Raw genomic sequence first — 21,090 nt, 5'->3', positions numbered from 1 at the left:
ACATCACTGCTCTAGAGGAGATCTGCAGGGAGGAATGGGCCAAACCAGCAACAGTGTGTAAAAACCTTGTGGCGACTCACAGAAAACATTTGACCTCTGTCATTGCCAACAAACATTTTTTTAACAAAGTATTGAGATATTTTGGACTTTAGTTATTGACCAAATACTTACTTTTCACCATAATTTGCAAATAAATCCTTTAAAAATCACACTGTGATTTTCTGGATTTTTTTTCTCATTCTGTCTCTCATAGTTGAAGTGTACCTATGATGGAAATAACAGGCCTCTCTCATTTTTTTAAAGTGGGAGAACTTGCAGAACTAAATACTTTTTTGCCCCACTGTATATTCTGAGACAGGCTCTCTACTGAGTTCTGGCTTTCTGTCCCTTTTAAAGTGTGCATAAATATTTGAAACCTTCTGAAACAGCTAAGAGTTCATTAAGCTGATTAATTGGTCTGGTTTATTTGCATTTAAACATGCATTTGTATAAGTTTACTGTAACATTAAATATAATTTGATTCTGGTTGCGCCTTTAATGTACAAAAACAAACATATAGAGCAAGTGCAACATTAGATCTATACAATTTTAATGCCATGTTTAAAAGCTGGTGAAATGTCCTACACATCTGACTATCATGTTCAAGGGTCAAACTCATTAGAATTTTTCTTAATTTCCTGTTTAGAGGGATAAAAGTTATTTCATATGATTCACATCAGTGATGCCCAAAACAACCTCTAAAGCAAAGAATCAAGCTACAGCATTATCCCCAGCTCAAGCATTAATGCAGGGTCATTTCGTGTCAACTCCCGGTTAACATTTTGGATTTTGTTAACAACTAAATAATCTGTATAAAGACAAACATAAATAGTGATGAAAGCCAAAATATTAAATGTCACAAATGGGTATTTATTGAGTAATCCACTGTTTTGTAGTGGGGGTTTAAAATGACAGTTTTCACCTGAGATTTTTCCAGAGACACAAACCAAATGTGGTTCCATTTGTATACAGCTGATACTTTTTATATTTAAAGAGGAATATCTAAACTAGAAATGTATCTGTTTTTTTTCTATCACCTCAATTGCATAGAACATACCTGTCTGAGTGGCGTAAGTATTGTTCTTTCAAAGTTCTATAAAGTATTCAATATCTTAATATCCTTCTAGATTCTCATTCTTTAATAAACTTTTCTTTTGTTATCTTGATTTTAAGGCCCTAAATGGCTCAGTCCCATAGACATGGAGACCCCAACCTACTCATTTTCAGTGATCAAAATTTGAAAAATTTGAGCTGGAGAAGTTTCTGAAATGTGGTTGATTTGACACGGAATGACCCTACAACCATATGTAAATTATTTGAAGTTTGTCCCATGTGCGTCTGATCTTTAAAGTGCATCCAATCAAAATAAATAAAAGTACAGACAATCATAATGTTACACAAATTCTGTCACTTTAATGCATCAAATTAATGTATCCTTGCTGAATAAAAGTGTACACCACCTCTTTGTACACCACCTAGAACCTTGTATCTGTCACATGGAGGTTAAAGTGCAATGTGTTGCTTGTGTTAAGAGGAGACTCTGGTGCAAATTAAGTGAAAAGGCTCAGATTAAGGCTCTCAAAAAGGTGCAAGGCTGAACGTGGTTTATTAACACACTGTACACTGATTCTTTGTGAGTGACAGAAAGAAATAGACATTTGAGAAATATACGGGACAGGTGTGAATGGGAACTGCGAGAAGCCAAGCAGTTTGACAAAAAGATCTGCTTCAGAAGATAGAGAAACAGCTGTTTTAGAGAAAACATCTGTCATCAGATTTCCCAACATCCCTAGAGTGCAAGCACACACTCACACACTCACGTGCATGAGGAGTGGGCAAGACTCCCGTAAGAGTGTGTGAGATATCGCCCTGTCAGCAACACACACGCACACAAATCTTCATTTCAGCTGTCAGTGCTGTGGGTGGGTGCAGCAGGAAAGACTCAAAGTGATGCAAAAAAAAAGAATCAATGGCTTTTTATTGATTCAGCATCAAGATTGATGTAGTTTGTAGACATACTCTATAACTGAAATCACCATGCTTATGATGCCATGAGCTCATTAACATATGACCGCCCACATTTACATATCAACACCTTGAACTTGAACAGACATTCTGCATCCCATTCCATCACACACTGAAAAAATTGGTGTAGAAACAATTTTCTACAATAAATTGCTAAAAAAACAAAACAAGTGACAATTGAACACATTCAATTAAACACGAAACTGCAATGTAAAAAAACTGAATTAGTACATTCTTTTAAAATGCAAATCACACTTTTCCCAGTGTATTATCTGTGAGTCATCCATATCTTAAAAACCAGGAACTTTTCTTTGCTCTTCTCTATCTTTTAACCCTTCTTTCCTTTAATCTAGTGTTGCTGACTTTGCCTCTTTCTTTCTCGCTCTTTCTCAGACTGTGAATGTAACGGACACTCGAACCGCTGCAGTTACATCGACTTCCTGAACATAGTCACGTGTGTGAGCTGCAAACACAACACGCGAGGTCAGAACTGCGAACACTGTCGCATGAGCTTCTACAAAAACACCTCTGCAGAGCCCGATGACGAGAACGTGTGTATCGGTGAGTTACAGTGTGCGTTATTATAGCTAGACTACTATGCATGCATTTTGCACATGAATCTAACAAAGGCAAAATAGATGATTAGATGTCACTGGCTATAGCCAAGCCAAGGTCACGGGTTCCATTCCCAGAGAACGCATGTACTGATAAAATGTAGGGCCACTTTTTCCAGAACGGGTCCGATCCTGTTACTTTCAATTTTTGGTACTTTTCGAAACCGATACCTGTATTATCACTTCATTTGTAATGTTTAAATTCATTGAGTAGAGAAACAAAAAAAAATATGATTCACATTAGTTGGCTTAATTTGTATAGCAAATATATATTTCCCTTCAGTTATTTTCATGCTTAACCCTTAAGCGCATACCTGGGGTCTTTAGTGACCTGGGACGTCATTTGCTACCCTCCTCCTCATAGATTTTTTTGAAAGTTAGACATCAATCTTCCTGGTATTCCTTAATCAATTAATTATAAATTATATAATAAGAACAAAGAATAATCAATTATAAAATAAATGCTTGCTTTCCCAATACATTTTTAAAAACTGTAAAAATTGTATAGGGTTGCTAATGACTCGAGGTGTGTAACAGTGAAAGTATATTTTTATATATTTGAATGTATATTTTACTTTATATTATTCCACAAGGTGATAAACACTGAAGTGATGTTCCAGTCATAGTTACCGCAGGCAGAATACAAAAGAATAGGAAGAATTTGCAATTTTACTGCAGAGAAAGTACTGAACGCAATCAAATATTAGTGTCACTGTCACTTGATGGTGGATCTGGTGAAAAAGCTGTCAGCCATCAAACTATTGATTTAGAAGATGTTGAAAATGATAGTTTTAGGAATTAGTTTGAGATGGCGAATATGAGCCAGATGCTGTGAAATGAGCTCTGACGAGGACAGTGATGATGGTATCAAACATCTGCTCAAACTGAACCCTTCCAAGCTCCAAAAGTGACAAAATATGCCTTGTTTTATTCTTCTGTGATTGTTAGTCTAATATTCAGGAGAGTTTTACATTATCACGAAAGATCGAGATCCATCTGTGTTAGATATAGATTTAACCTTTGGCGAAACCTTCATGCATTTAAGAGTTAATTAAGCCTGTTAAAATTGTATAAGCTTCTGTTACTTTCACTGTTCATTCTATTGCTCTATCATATTTTAGCTTTCATTTAATAGCGCAGCATATATTTACAGCTGTGCTCAATGATAAGGATTGGGTCAGTGGTTCAAATGTTTAGATACCAGTGGAATATCGCAATTCTCTATTCCAGTTTTAAAGCTATACAGCAAAAACTGCTTGTCTAATAAATGTAAATGTAACATCATTAAAGACAAGTAAGCAGTCAGTAATAAAATAAGAACAAATAATCAAATTACAAGTGGCACAAATAAATGCAACAGAACAAAGATAGGCTACAAATGAAATAAACAGTGATTTTTTTTTGGGGGGGGGGGGGGGTATGCAGGTCTAACAGTAGTTTTCAAGTACAGAATTTGAATAAAGTAGTCAAATGTGAAATAACACTGCATATTCTTCACTGCATAAATTAAAAATAGATAAATATAAGGTTACAAAAATTATTCAGTCAAGGGCATTGAGTAATGTCTTTGTCTTTTATAGTTTAATTAACAATAAAAACACAGCAGCAGGAATATTAGGCTGCTGTCCCTTTAAGAGCTAATGCACCAATAAACTGTAACACATTTTCTTTCTCTGTTTACGTGCACTTAAGAGATAACCGACTATGTTTACTAGGATACTCACCAAGATGGGCGTTTTACATGATTTTGTGTGAATTTGTCCGTTCAAGAGCAGCATGTGAGCGTAGTATTGAGCACTCGTATACTGTAGGTATCGGTGCATCTCTAATAAATGTCTATCTTGAATGCAATGACAATGAAACAAATATTAATTCAAATCATTCAATTCTTTAAATACAATATTGAATCGCTGCACACGATAAATGTCTATTTTTGTCTCAAATACACAAATCCTCAAAGCAAAACACAAAAAATGGACAACCTGGCAAAAGCGGAGACGAGCAGAATTGAATACACCTAACTTTTATACAAACTATGATGATTTATGTTTGGTATCTAACAAATAGTGGAATAATTAACATTAAGCAAACCAGTAAGTGCTAGTCTTTACACTAGCTGACTATAATAAGGTCCTGTGATTTTCAATGCTGAAAAAGCAGACGGAATCCAGTCATAAAAATATAATTTACAGAATAACGTTGAATGTCACTGAAAAAAAGTAGGGCTGTACAAATAATCAAATCGCCATTCAGAGTAGTGTATGTAAATAATTAAGTGAAAAATTAGATGTGTTTTTTGATTACTAAAATTTTATTTAACCACTCAAACGGAATCCAGAAAGCTGTTTTATTGGGCCTTGCTATAAGCTGATCAACGTCACCTTAATATATTTGCAATGCATCAGTCATTGATTGTCATCTACTGCGGAGTGAGCAATTATTATACACAAAATTAATATGTATATGACTCTACTAAGGCTGTAAAACTGAGGAGGGCAGTCTTTGGTGGTTGACTCTTTTCTTTCTTTTTTGAGACATTAAAAAATTATCAAAAGATTTACATTTACATAGCACTTTTCTGGGTACTCAAAGTGCTTTACATGGAAGGGGGGAATCTCCTTCACAACCACCAATGTGCAGCACCACCTGGATAATATGACGGCAGCCATATTGCGCCAGAACGGCCACACCTCACACCAGCTGATTGGTGGAGAGGAGACCGAGTGATGATATTCCAATCAATTATGATTTCTGACCTGTAAGGTTGCCAGAATAATAATCTTACACAGTGTGTTAATAGGCCAGAGGAGAACTGGCACCCCGACTGAGTCTGGTTTCTCCCAAGGTTTATTTTTCTCCATCATGCCCTGATGGAGTTTTGGTTCCTTGCCTCTGTCGCCTTTGGCTTGGCTTGCTCAGTTGGGGACACTAAAAATATGATTAAATTTATTCAACTAATTATACAAATAAAATTTATGAATTAGGTTTTATTTAATTCTATAAACTATAATACTGATATGCCAACATTGTCGCTATATGATAAATTAAAATAAGCTGATAACATCACTGTTTTCTCCAGTACGACTGTACACCCAAATCTAATTTTGTTGCAATATTATCCTGTTTGACACTGTGAAGCTGCTTTGACACAATCGTGATTGTAAAAGTGCTATATAAATAAAGTTGATTGATTGATTGATTGAAGCCAATCAGTGTATGGGGATGATTAGGAGGCCATGATGGACAGAGGCTAACGGGCAAATTTGGCCAGGATGCCGCGGTTACACCCCTACTCCTTTTCCAAAGGACATCCTGGGATTTTTAATGACCACAGAGATTCATGATCTCAAAAAATTACTGTACCACCCTGTTTACACCTGGTATTAAGATTTTTTGAGTGTTTTGAGTGATCAGATCAAAACGACACTCAAAATCACACGGACGCTCAGATCAAAACGACGCAGTGGACGACACTAATTACAGGTGTACACAGGGTCTAAAATGTTTTGAGCTTGTCCACTTTTGACCACTTCCAGAGGTAGACAAATACATATTAGACTGGATTACTTTCTTAGTGTAGACACTCATGTGGTCGAATGTGTTTGAACAGCCACAAAAGACCGTCTGCTCTCCGCCCACTGACCTAATGCATAAACATTATGAGAAGAGCGATAGTCAGACGGGACTTAAACTTTGTCAGTTGAAGAGCCAAGTTTGGTTTGATGACAAAAGCATAGCACAATGTTCTCTCACCAGTCCTGATTTCTAACACTTGCGGCAGTCAGAGCAGAAATTCGAGCTACTGCTCTCCGTATGTTTTCCGGTCGTCTCCGGTCGCGTTCATATTTGAATTGCGTGAGCTTATTTCGTCCATTAGATTGAAAGATCTGAAAAATCACATTAATTTACATATATAGACCCTCCCCTCGACTAAATCAGGACAGAAGTGTTTGAAAGTGGATAAAAGAGACGAGGTGTAAACGGGACTGTGATCAACCAAAACGCATCTTAATACCAGGTGTAAAAAGTACATTTTTAAAGATTCCCAGCAGTGTGGATTTCACTGAAGTGTGCATCAGGGAAATCCAACAGTGAGGAATCTGCATCAAAAAAATCCCAAGAAATCCCTTTAATTGAAACAAAAAAAGATATAGCTTACTATGGATATAAATCAGGAGAAAATACAAAGAAAGAGGTAATCCACTGGACGCCACAGTCAACAAAGTTAAACGGCAACATTATCTTCCTGGGAGCGTCATATTAGAGATTCCCAGCGGCCCTCAAATAAACTTCCAGAAATAAACCCGGATGTCACAGCTCTTAATTCAGCAGCTCTGCTTCCAACCTGACGCTGAGAGTACCAGGACGGAGAAGGGAGTCCATCTGCCGCACGAGGAGGCAGGGCGCGGGGTAAATGAACGCGTGCTGTGAAGTCAGCACAAATAAGCTCGCCCTCATCGGGTGTGTGCCAGGTGCCAACATGGCACAGGGTCAACACCGGCATCTCCACGAGGAGAACATTTACCTCATCCTGAGCTCACAATAGCACTGAGTCTATTGTGTCTATTTTGAGGATTTCTCACAGAAGTGCAGTAATTTGCTCTAATACATTTGGCTGCAGCCCAATGCAATACACTGATGTGTATAAAAATATCAGCGGACAGTTTCTAAAAATAATAAAACATCACTCACAGCAGACTATAACACTGACATAATACATAATATCTTTAAAAAACGGTGTAAAACTTCACAAAAAGGTTGCATTTACCATTCATTAACAATGTTTTTTTTTATCTTAGTTTATATTAATTTCAACATTTACTAAGGTATTATTAAAATCAAAAATCCTTATCTAATATGAATACATGAATGTTAACAAATATCAATAATAAATACTGTAACAAATGTAATGCTAGTCAATGCCTCAACTAACATTAACTAATGGAACTTTATTGTAAAGTCTTACCAAAAAATGTGTGATTAACAATATTTATAAATGAATAATGTATTAATATGTTAGCAATGCAATAACTACTGAGTGCTGCAGTGATGATGTACTTTTGTAGGCCAACACGAAAATTAGCATCACCCTGGTTCCCTCGACAAAAACCCAGTGGGATTTTACCATTGGCTATTCTGGAAAATAAGCTCCATGGCCAACAGAAGTTTATGATTCTTACATGTTTTGTTCATCATGATAATCTTCACAAATAATTTTGAAAGCCTAAATACAATCGGCAGAATTATAAAGTTATTTATGGGCTATAGATGAGTTCACCTAGCCTGATGTGGTCATACTCAATTCTAGTCAGAATATGAGTCTGATGCTCCATTGGGCTGTGATTATGGGGCGTGTTTCAACCGAACCAGGAAAGACCTCAATTTGATAGACCTACAACCAATCAGAGCAACGAAGCGACGCATTGCGTTAGTGGTCAAATGTCAACAGAGCTCAACTGCACTGTGTTGCCAAGTCCGCGTTTTTTTCCCGCGGGTTGTTTTCTATGTCCGCAGGTTGAAGCGACTATTATGTGATATATAGACCCATAAGTGCAAATTTTAGCAGGCAACCTTGCCAAAATAACACACATTTTATCCCCCAAACACCATTTTTTCCCCAGAGAGGCTCGAGTTCACCTGCTCTGCTGAAGAAGTTTAATGTCTCCGACAACCTCTGTAGTCCCATTTAGCCACTTGATAACAACCACCTTTTTCAAGTAAACGCAAGAACCAATGAGGTTTAAACTGCTCCATTCATATGGATTCGTTTTACGATCCTTTTATTACATTTTTGAAGCGTCAAAGTGGTAGTTGTTTTGCTGTCTATGGAGGGACAGACATTTCAGATTTCATAAACAAAGTCTTACGGGTTTGGAACGACTTGAAGTTGAGTAAATGATGACAGAATTGTCATTTTTGGGTGAACTAAACCTTTAAAGGGCACCTATTATGCCCCTTTTTACAAGATGTAATATAAGTCTCAGGTGTCCCCAGAGTGTGTCTGTGAAGTTTCCTTTAAATGCAAATGAGCTGCTGCTCCCCACCCCAGAGGGCGGAGCCTTCACAGCTCGAGAACACGCGAATGAAAACTGAAACATGATACATCTGTTTGTTTTGATGATCATCTCTATTGCAGACATGCTCATGTGACATTGCAGTTCTTCATCATCATGAAATATTATGCTTTTAAAGCCTTATCACTCTCAATTTGAGCACACACACCCGACGCATGCGCACAGAGAGCTGGATATCAAGTGTCCGTGAGTAGGCGATTAAACTAGACTAATGTCAGAAACACACAAAATTCACATGAAAGCAGTTGGTTATGGCTGAGCACGTATGCAACAAGTACAGAAATCCTGTGTGCATATTAGATCTGTGTATTAAAGTGTGTATTATTACTGCTACATCTGCTGTTAATATGAATCAAACAACAAAAGATAAACGGAAAATCACTCGCTGCTCTTGGCTAAATGAACCAGTAGCTTTATTAAGAACTTATTAAGAAATTTCTTACTCGAATGCTGCTGTTAAACGCTCTGGCGAGGAGATAAGCATAGCGGACTGTGTGCCACTCTCTGAGGGAGGGGTCTATGCTAATACGGCCAAAGGGCATGATGGGAAATGCAGTTTGACCAAGTTTGTCTCCTCATAAACCAGATAAACGAGTGTTTTCTGGCACACTGTTACTGATCTTCATTAAACGTACATAAAATACATACAAAAACTAAACTGTACCATCCACATTTACAATTCAAATTAACAACTTGAGCAAATTGTTATTGTTATAAGAAATTACTGGTAATTATGACATTATGGAGCCAATCATGTACATTCAATTAACCAACAAATTCTGTCTTTCTGGCATGCTTATTCTTAGCTTTGTAGCTTTTTTAGATTTTCTAACTACAAAAAGCAACTACTGGAAATGCAACGGAGTATGCAATAAGATTTTTATGAATGAATATAATGTCCAAAAGTGCATGCAAGATAATTCCATCTCATATGCACAAAAGTATTTAATAAGAGCAAACAAACTTGCCTTGGGTGTTAAACTGAATTAAAACTGCCAATCAACTATAAAAACTATATAGCCATTTTGACACACAACAATTAATGACATTAATCATTAACTTTCCCTGTCACTAACGCTTTCTCTTTCTTTTTTTCAGAGTGTAACTGCAATACAATGGGTTCAGTGCACGACCGCTGTAACAGCACCGGCTTCTGTCAGTGTAAAGAGGGCACAACCGGAGTCAAATGTGATGAATGTCTCCCCGGTTACTATTGGAAACAGGGCTGTTTCCGTAAGTACCTTCCCAATCAGACTTCATTCAACTCTCCCACCTAATTAACAAATCAATGTCAAAGTGTGCAGTCGCCTTTTCATTCTCCTCAGCCAATTTCAGGTTTAAATTAGATATTAATTGGCACAGACCTTTACAAGACTTTAGTTTCCTAAAGCCATCTGAAATAAAAGTAACAGTGTACATAATTACTAGTTGTAGCTTGCAGTCATTAGGTTTTACTGTGAAGTTAAAGCGGAGTTAATTCAACTTCTGAATGGCTGAGAAATGAGAATGATGCTTTAACGGTATAGTTACGCCATTAAAGATAGAAGAATGTCTAAAATGAACCATTGTTACCAAACCTCCTTTTAGTTGGAACCTTTATTTTTAAGACTGTAGCGACCCAAAAATTGTTCTGCTTATAATTCAAACATTGGAATTGGACCCAAGTTGTGTTGCACAAAAAGGGGGTGTGGTCTCATGATGAAGAGGGGGCGGGATTGATTTGATTTGACAGGAGGCTGACCTATTGTCACTATGCATTAGACATTTACCATACTTCAAAACTGCATATTACTGGTGTATAATAGGTTTGGCTTGTATTCCCACTATCTGCACATTCTAAGAAGCCCTTGTTCATTGGAAACTGGTTTGTGTGGTAATGATCACATTTGTACCTGGATTCCCATGGTGATTTTAGAACCCCTGCGCACAGCGTTTTCCCTGCGATCCATCTTTAAGATGAAACGGGCCCACGGCCAGAACCACGAGCTCTGTGAGGAGAGAGAACAGGGGAGAATCCATTAGGGACACACTTCCGGAGCTGGATTAGTCATTTTCTTCAAATAGATTTGTTTTGTTCTAGGGTTAAGTGGATCTGCATGCAGCCAGTATTTACTGGTTCTAGTCAAATGCACTGGATGAGCTGTTTGGTTAATGGTATAAGTTTCTATTATGGTTTGGACAAGTCTTTTACAGCGTTTTGTTTCACACTCTTAGAAGACAAGGTTCTTTCGGTGCTATGTATTTGGAACCCCTACAAGGTTCTATATAGAATCCTTTTTAAGTGCCAAACGGGTTCTTTCTAGTCATTTTAGAAACTTTTTAGCATAAAAGGTTCTTTTCAGTTGAGCATTTAAAAAGGGTTCTATATAGAACACTGCAAAAAATGCTTTTCTTATTTAGTATTTTTGTCTTGTTTCTAGTCTAAATATCTACAAATTTTTGCATTAAGAAACAATTACTAGACAAGTAAAAAATTATTGTCTTGTTTTGGGAAAATAAAAAAGTTTTTGCTTAAAATAAGCAGAATAATCTGTCAATGGGGTAAGTAAAATAATGTTTTATTAAAATATTCAAGTGGCTAACAACTAATATAATACATATATATATATATATATATATATATATATATATATATATATATATATATATATATATATATATATATATAGTATAACTACTAATATAAAATTATGAATAAAAGAAATAAAAGATTTTATTTTAAAAGAAAATACAATTTCAGGCTTTCTACTTAGATTAATGTTTAATTCAATGCGTTTCTTGTCATTTTCATTGTAAATAATAGTACAAATGTAATAGCAATTTGTGAGTGAAAATTGTTTCTACTCCAAATTGTACTTCGTTTGACCATTTTAGCATTGCAAAAACAATTGTCATGTCATTTACCTCTTCACATACACAGCCTTTTGTATAGGCAATGTTCAGAATGCCTACTGAATGCATCATGTAATGACTTCAAGTATTAACAGAGTGCATTAGTGGCCACACAGTTTTTCAGTGGGCGATGCTTCCGGATGTATTTTTTCAGACTTTTTTCAAAAGCGTTCATTAGGGAGTTAAAAGCCATCAACCAAACCAACAATCTATGAGGTGAATCGCAACATTACAAACTTTGATTGGAAGCAAAAAAGCGGACAGAAAGACACTGGTACAAGCCTGTGTACTTAACGGCTTTAATGAGTGAAAGAACTACAATCACATGAAGCATTGTGAATTGCGTGAATTAAAAATAGAAAAAATTATGATATAAGATCATCTCGAATATATCTTGCAGTGCTACACAAACTCCGGGTCCCCTTACATTGAAGTCGCCATTTTGCGCCGTCATGTTTCTGCAGTAGCTCTAAACTAAATTTTTGCCCTGTGTCGGCCCCTGTGGTTTCTCTATGTGCTCAGAAAGGGAGGGGTGAGTGGTGGACAGTTGCAATTCACAACCTCACCACTAGATGCCGCTAAAACTCACATACTGCACCTTTAAACATGATTTAAAAATAAATTTGGATACAGGCTGATTGCTTCAACAAAAGCATATATAATCGCTCACAGTACATAATATGTCATAAAAGGTTTGAGTTATTATTCAGAATCAATTCTCCTGTAGAGAAAAAGAATGGGGTGTGTACGTCCAGGACCCACCGTGCTACATTGTTGTCACATGATCTTATCACATGCATGTTTACTTCGATATCACTTTAATTATTTAGATTTTTTTATTTAATTTTGTCAAATATAAAAACTACTGATATATAATTGATACTTACCCTGAACTTAATCTTCCATTTCCAGTGTGATGGATTAATGGTGTTGCATTTCTGAAGCAGTGCTCAGCGCAGTGTGCTCTAGGCGTATTGTAGTAGTAGGTCACCCCAGGTATTCCATGCATACTATACTGGAGAAAAAGTATATGGCAGTATGCTATTCTGAACATAGCAATATTCATGCTCCTCTATCATTTTATGTCCTTTCTCTCTTACACACACACACACACACTCATTGTTCACTGCTGAGACAGTTTGGGGTCAGGTGTGTAGCACCTGGTCTCATTAGTACCCAGACTTCTGCGACCCGTTGTGGCTTTCTAATGACACCAGACGCCCATGTAAATATGACACAGATACAAGCCACCATGAAAATGACCATGCTGGAGTGTGTGTGTGTGTGTGTGTGTGTGTGTGTGTGTGTGTGTGTGTGTGTGTGTGTGTGTGTGTGTGTGTGTGTGTGTGTGTGTGTGTGTGTGTGTGTGTGTGTGTGTGAGAGAGAGTGAGAGACACTACACTACCAAAAGCTTTGGAATAATCAAGAAGTCTTTAAAAAGAAATCCCTTCTGCTTACCAAGGTTGCATTTATTTGATCAAAAATACAGTAAAAAATGTAATATTTTGGAACAAATATTACAATTTAAAAGAGCCATTTTCTATGTGAATGTATTTAAAAATGTTATTTCCTGTGATTAGAGCTGAATTTTCAGCATCATTACTCCAGTCTTCAGTGTCAAATTATTCTGATATGAGGATATTAGCAATGTCGAAAACAGTTGTGCTCTTATGTTTTAGGATTCTCAGAAAGTTAAAAAGAAAAGCATTTATTTGAAATAGAAACCTTTTGCAACGTGCCTTAAATGTCACTTTTGATCAATTTAATGCATCTTAATAAAAGTATTACCTTTTGAATGGTATTGCATAACAGGCACCACAAAAATATATAGTATTAAAAACAGTTTTCAGCAATGTTTGAAATGTTTCTCGGGCAGCATTTTATTTCTGAAGGATCATGTGACACTGAAAACTGGAGTAATGATGCTGAACATTCAGCTTTGATCACAGGAATATAAATTACCTTAAAAAACGTATTTTCTATTGTAATAACATTGCATAATATGACTGTGTATATTTGTATAAATATGTTGGGGGGGGATAAAAAGATTGTGTATGTTTAACATAACTTTTTTCCTATGTTCTCCACAGCGAACGTGTGTGACGAGGAGTTACTCTTCTGCCAGAACGGAGGGACGTGCGTTCAGAATCAGCGCTGCAGCTGTCCGCCTGACTTTAAGGGTGTTTTGTGCCAACAGTCGCGCTGCGAAGGAGGCAAAAAGTGCAACCGTGCCAGCACGCTCACTCTGAGCCTGGCTCTTCTGCTCTGCCCGCTCCTCGCCACCCTGCTGAGCTCCGCCGCCTCCTGAGATACTCCTGCTTCACCAGCCGCGGCGCCAAGAGGACCAGATGCTCGCCATCGCCCTCTACAGGGTGCAGAATGCAGAGAACGAGAAACAAAAAGACTCTGTAAGAGCTGGAAATCAATGGAACTCAAAATGTGCGCCTCACGTATACGCTGAGGACGAATAATACCAAAAACACACACACACACACAAAATCAACAAGATGTGAGTTTTTTGTGCAATAACTGCAAAATTCAATACTTACCCAACTTCATTCACTCTGATTGGATCAATGTACTGGGGGCGTGTCCTCACAGTGATCGGAGACTGCAGGTTATGCCGAGTTCACACTGCGCGATTTTAGCTCCGATTTTGACTCGCAGATATGTTTTTTTCTCTTACAGCCAATGAGAGAGCAAGATACAGGGCAGCTGGAGGTTCGGGAGGAGTTATAGACCAAATGATCAGTATTTGAATAGATATATTAACAATTCTATCAAACAGAAACAAAGCACAAACATTTGCATGACCAGCCGCAAGAGCAGCACATTGCAAAATGATTTATTTACCTCAAACTCTCTGCACAGACAATTTTTGCAGATTTTTGCTGCAAATCAGCGCACAAGCAAATTGGTTTGCAAGCTTTCTGCAGTCTATATTTTTAATAACAAATCCAATCTCGCTCAAGAACTCTGGTCTGAAGCACACGTGATCTTGCGTTGTTTACTTGTCACTTCTCGCGTGTTTGGTTGTGAAACGGAGTTTGCCCAAGAGTTTTCGGCGACTCTTCCTATTGTAAAGTCGTGCAGTGTGAACACAACAGTGACTGAATGATGGCTCAGATGGTCAAGCGGTGTAAAAAGAGCAGTGATCCGACGAGACTGAAACTTGTGTAGTCTGAACTCGGCATTATTTTCACAGAAAGACAGGAAGGGCCCGGCTTCACGTTTTTTTACACTCCTCTCCCTGCAGTTTTTAACATTCAGATGTATGTAACGAGCGCTCACTGTTATTCGCTAACAAGCAATGAGTATGAATATTATTGTGATATTTGTTATATCATGAATATTAAGATATTAGGCACTGTTGTTATAGGAATGTTTGTCGCCACAGTTAGAGATCATTGATATTTACGAAGTATTCAGGACACAAACACGCTATCCAACTTGTAAGAAAAGATATCTAATCAAATGGAATTATTATAAACCCACATTATTTGACTATTTTTGGTAGAGAATATTTTTGGTTCGGAGCAACTCAAGAGGCAAAAAGGTTTTATTACACTATAAGCACACAAGATATTATATTACAAGAATCTATAACGTAGAGTTTACACAGTACACTTTACAGTCAGGTATTACAGAGGATGAATTTACGCACTAAATGTACCAAGCAAAATTTATTAAATGGCAAACTACTGAAATGTATGGGATGGGGTTTATTACACTGTAAACTTTATGGTTAACAGATTTACAAAAACTGAAGAACTGAATGGAATTTTATGACACTGTAAACATTACAGTAAATGTGACTGTTACTTGGCCACGTTTGAGTTGTTTCTGTGTCGGTCATTTCTTCAGCACTACATAAAAATAACATTTTGTAACAGTATCGTAAAGGGGTGGTTGATTATCATTTGACATTTTAAACTTTAGTTAGTGTGTAATGTTGCTGTTCGAGCATAAACCATATCTGCAAATTTACGACGCTCAAAGTTCAAAGCAAAGGGAGATGTTCTCTTTTAAAGAAACATGTTTTTAAGGTCTACATCAACAAACAGCCGGTAGGGACTTCACAAGCTTCCTCCCAGGTTAGTGACATCCCTAACCCTGAAATTTACATAACCCCCACCCCCGGGAACACACAACAAAGGAGGTGAGATTACCACAACATAATATGCTAAACTGCTAATCAATGACTTGAAGATAGTCAACTCCACATCAGCTGCATAAATTCATCAACTAACCAATCAGAAATGTGCTGTCACATTCTACGTCGTCACTTCTTCTTGAGTCTCTCCATCATTGTCTGACTCCGGTTTCAACATAAAAGGCTGAACAGTTTCATTGCTCATCTGCATGAGGTTATCAGAGCAGCTAACTGGAGTTCTTGAAGCTCCGCCCTATGAGCTAAAGCTCATTTGCATTTAAAGGGACACACAAAAACTTTTTATGCTATGATAAAAAATTATCTGTGTGGTATTTTAGCTGAAACTTCATATACACACTCTGGGGACATCAGAGACTTATTTTACATCTTGTAAAAAGGGGCAATCACCACCCCTTTAACACACACTAGGGGTTGAACAACAATTTTTTTAAGTCAACATTTATGTATGTGACAAAAGTCGACTATCGTTGCTGATGCCATCAATAATGAACAAACTGAATATGCCTGAATGTCGAGCTGAGACCAAACACTGGAGTTATGGCGTATGACAGCGCTGCGCACAAGACTATTGCTACTATGCAACAGCTTATATTTATCAGTTATTTTGTCTTTGGCTCATTATATTTCTCCCAGATATAATAATAATAATACATTTTATTTGTAATGCGCCTTTCTCAACTCAAAGCGCTACAACATACACAGAAAAAATTAAGAAAATCAAACAATGAAAAATACATAGTACACATAGTATATATAGTATAATACACAGTAGTAAATTATAATTATAAATTAAAAGTCTGACTAAAAAGATGCGTCTTAAGAAGTTTCTTAAATCAAACCAAAGATGTGGCATTCCTAATAGATGATTAATGAGTTCCAGGTAATGAGGTAATGAGTTCCATAACTTTGGTGCATTGTAGGAAAAGGCCCTCCCACCCATAGTTTTTAATTTACACCGAGGCTGACAGAGGGAAAGAGAACCAGCAGAGCGGAGAGAACGAGAGGGTAACGATGGTTTAACCAAATCACAGATATATACTGGGGCCAATCCATGTCCTGCTTTATATGCTAAAATCAAAAGTTTAAAATCAATGCGCGACTGAACTGGGAGCCAGTGCAGTTGCTGGAGCACCGGGGTAATGTGCTGACGTGAAGATGTTTAAGTCAAAACACGTGCAGTTGAGTTTTGTGTATTGCAACCTCTTTATAGAACTAGCAGGTAGACCCACAAATAGAGTTACAATAATCAAGCCTTGATGTGATAAAGGCATGGATAAGCTTCTCAGCATCAGGACTAGAGACGAAGGGTCTAATGCGAGCAATGTTCCGAAGATGGAAAAAAGCAATCTTTGTTAGGTTTTTGAAATGAGAATTAAAAGTCAGTTGAGCATCAAAAACCACGCCTAAATTTCGCACCTGGACAGAAGGGGACTTTTGTATATTATCTACTGAAAGTTTAAAATCCTTGCACTTACTGATATTAGAAGGGGTGAAAATTAATAAAATGTTTAGTTTTGGAGCATTTTAACTTTAGAAAGTTGTTTCATCCAAGCCTTAATCTCCAACAAACAAGCAGAGAGAGTCGAAGAAGAAGATGTGAGATCAGGCTGAGTGCTAATATAAATGTGTGTGTCGTCTACGTAACAATGATAGCTCAATCCATACTTCTGAATAATCTGTCCAAGAGGCAACATATAAATACTAAATTAAACAGAATAAACAGATATCTGCTCGTTCTAAATCAGATAAAGTTACAGTAAAGATTACATTTATTTATATGAATGCATTAGTGTGTGAGAGAGCGATTGCGTGTGAATTAATTCTAAATGGCAGTGTCTCTCCAATAGTGAAGCTGTGGGTTTTAATTACTACGAAATATATTCTAGAACTTTTCAGTTTCTAAGCTATTTTAGATAAATCACAGAACAGCGTTGACAATGGAGACTCCTGCAGTCTCTTTTGAACACGAAAGTGACTTAAACTGCAATTCATCGACTGGCCGCTAGAGACGACTAGTCTGTGCAACCCCTAACCTTGCTCTTATACACACACACACACACACAGACAGGGGACCAAAAAATATCCCCACAAGGAAAAGAATTTTGGATATTGCCATATTCGTGGGGACATTTTGTCCCCATAATATAGGGTTTACCAGGCCACACACATGCACAAAATCATTGAATAGCCTTGAATTTGACAATTGTTTGCCAATTATTTTTATCTTCAGATAGTCTGCCCAAAAACATGCATTTGGGTAGCTGCCAACTCATTTAATTAGCTCGTCTAGAGTTATCAAATATTTTAGCTTCTGCTTGATAGTGCATGGCCTGTTTTGAAACATTCATCTTATGTTGAAGGCCACAGAAGAAATTACAATTATGCAGGTGCAAGTTCATTGCAAGTTCAGCTAAAGGGAGACGAACAGTGTAAATCACAGAGGCCATTCATATATTCTGCAATTATATCCAAAGCGTCTATAACTAACTTAACTTACATGAGCTTGTAACTGAGTTCTTACACCAGGGGAAAACTTGGTATAGAAACAATTTTCAATCAGAAATTCCTAGTAAATATCAATAAACAAATGATTTCAAAGAATCAGTATGTAACATAATGGATTAAATGTGAAAATGTGAAGTAGAAAGACTAAAATGGTCTTTCAAATAGGATGTTTTAAAGTGTGCTAGGCTGCCAGCACAAAACACCAAAAATCCGTTGTAATTTCCCATTCAAAATGAGGTCACTTGCTAGTTAAAATTGGTATTTTAATTAATTGTCAGTTTATCATTTTATAAATTAGTACAGCACCCCAGACATGACTACAAATTTCATCATGCAGTTTAACAAATAAAATATTTAAAATTCACTTTTTTATAATATTACGAGTACATAAACTGTAGTAATATGTTTTCCAGCTTTAAAAACTGTGAGCATATTATTTTTTCAAGTATATTAAGAAATAATAACAGCGACCCAATAAAATCTTCTAGTGAGTTTTATATAGCAGTCGTAGAGAAACCCAGAGAGAGTTTTAGATTTACTTTGCTCTGTGCGGTCATCTGGCTTTATGAAATATCTGAAAATGACACCCGAGCCAGTGAGGCAACAAACAGGATGCTGCCCCAATAATGTAAAATTACAACAAAAGCAAGATTCCAGAGGCCTTGCTGACCTGGCATATTTCTGATGAGCGAAAAATGCTGCGTCACGTCACAGTAGCAAAGTGTCCTGCACCTGAGAGAATCAAGCTTTTACCTTAGTCAGCGAGCATTGATTACCTTCCTCAGAATACCAATACACACAGGGAAAATAAGTCAAAAAAGCATCCTTCTTATCACCTCCAGGTAGAAACATAATTAAAAAGATTATGCACATATAAATGGGCCCTAATTGGTGTTAATGGTATTGAGAGTGGGTCCTCTACAGGTTTGAGCTTTTCAGAATCATATGCAGTATGCCACATCATAAACCTCAACCTCTTCTTAAACACAAGTGCTATACTACAATGATTCTGGTTCCCTCTGGACAATAAAAATACATTTCTGTATCCCACCACAAGGACCTACCTTCTAAAAACACTAATGCAACAAAATTGCACAAGATAATAAGGCTGAATACAACCAATGTGTTCTATGAAGGGTTGCAATTTGGGTTTTAAATGTTGCTGCAGAAATCTGTTAAGCTTTTTACTGAGATTTATGAGCAGATTATGTGGGCCTGCACAGACATTTGGAGAGTATAATATAGAGTTGCTTGGGCTTAAAACTGGGGCATGACAAACTAGTGAAAAACTAGAAGCGTTACACCCCCAAGTGGTGAAAGAGACACTGCACGTTTTGCTACCTTCAATTTAAAAGGGATGCTTTCCTTTTCCACAGGGTTCAAAACTACGCCGCTGAAAAATATTGGTTATGATCAGTATACAATAAATTGTGTGCAAAAAACGACATCTCGAGGAGAACATGATATAAAAACTCGATAACAATTGTAATGTTTCTCAAAATAATGCATCTTAACGTAGTGAAGTAGAAATGCCTCACCTTAGAAATCCTGTCAGTCTTTGTGCTGCAGCGCGCGCTTGGTTGATCAAAACTAAAGACTTTCGACGCAAAGTTGATAGTAGTGTAATAATTGCTCCAAATTCCATCAAGTAAAAAAAGCTTCTTTAGGTGTCTTGTGTTGACACAATTAACCTTGTAAATCGACATGCAGCCCCTGTACCCAAACTCTTCCGATTTAGACGAACCTTAAATGAAACGTTTTGGATTTCGCCAAACGGTGAGTCATATGTGCAATAGTTTTTCACGAGCTTTGCTATAAAACGGATAGCACGTCTATATTATGTGGTCGACCAACTGTTCCTTCCTTGATATAAGTAATATTAATACATTTAGAATTTGTGCATTTTATCGTTAGTCATAAAAATCGATTAAGCCACTGGGAACCATGCTGTAGTCCGATTCACGAGCAAATGAATCATTTGAGCAGTTTCTTTTCATGACTCGTTTTATTTTCACTCACGTAACGTTACACTGGTTTTAATCTTGAATCAGCTCTAACGAATACGAAACGAATCCTTCTGAATGAACTTGAGGAATTCGTCAAAGCGATTATTAAATCAACATTTGACACACTGAACCGATTCGCAACTTAAAGAAAGCTCTTTCACACCACAACTACAGATATAACGATACGTTCTTAAAATATCTCTCAACATTAATGAATAGCAGAGTTCACACCATCTATAACGATAAAGGCAGAGATAATCTTTGGAATCACTTGCAGAACAATTTTTTTTCCAGGTGAGAAAAACATTGACAATCGAATCCATAACGACCTCGAGCATTTAAAGCGCCACTGGTGTGGACGGAAATGCAGGTCCTTCTAAAAAAAATTAGCATATTGTGATAAAGTTAATTATTTTCCATAATGTAATAATAAAAATTAAACTTTCATATATTTTAGATTCATTGCACACAAACTGAAATATTTCAGGTCTTTATTGTTTTAATACTGATGATTTTGGCATACAGCTCATGAAAACTAAAAAAATTAGCATATTTCATCCGACCAATAAAAAAAAAGTGTTTTTAATACAAAAAAAGTCAACCTTCAAATAATTCTGTTCAGTTATGCACTCAATACTTGGTCGGGAATCCTTTTGCAGAAATGACTGCTTCAGTGCGGCGTGGCATGGAGGCGATCAGCCTGTGGCACTGCTGAGGTGTTATGGAGGCCCAGGATGCTTCGATAGCGGCCTTAAGCTCAT

General features: G+C 37.0%; 1 protein-coding gene across 4 annotated transcripts in view; it reads left to right on the top strand.

Annotated features, from left to right (window-relative positions):
- ntng2b (netrin g2b) overlaps positions 1-15,471 on the top strand; it is a 113,382-nt gene extending 97,911 nt beyond the window's left edge. For all 4 annotated transcript variants that reach the window (XM_067423846.1, XM_067423849.1, XM_067423847.1 and 1 more), the window contains exons 6-8: positions 2,458-2,625; positions 9,851-9,985; positions 13,735-15,471. In XM_067423846.1, coding sequence (XP_067279947.1) covers positions 2,458-2,625; positions 9,851-9,985; positions 13,735-13,952 — 521 coding nt within the window. In that variant the 3' untranslated portion in view covers positions 13,953-15,471. The remainder of the gene's footprint in view (positions 1-2,457; positions 2,626-9,850; positions 9,986-13,734) is intronic.
- The last annotated feature ends 5,619 nt before the right edge of the window (positions 15,472-21,090 follow it).

Source organism: Pseudorasbora parva, chromosome 18, assembly GCF_024679245.1.
Source record: "Pseudorasbora parva isolate DD20220531a chromosome 18, ASM2467924v1, whole genome shotgun sequence".
Classification (NCBI taxonomy): Eukaryota; Metazoa; Chordata; class Actinopteri; order Cypriniformes; family Gobionidae; genus Pseudorasbora; species Pseudorasbora parva.
The sequence above is the reverse complement of the archived record's forward strand: the minus strand, read 5'-3'. Positions and strand labels throughout refer to the sequence as shown.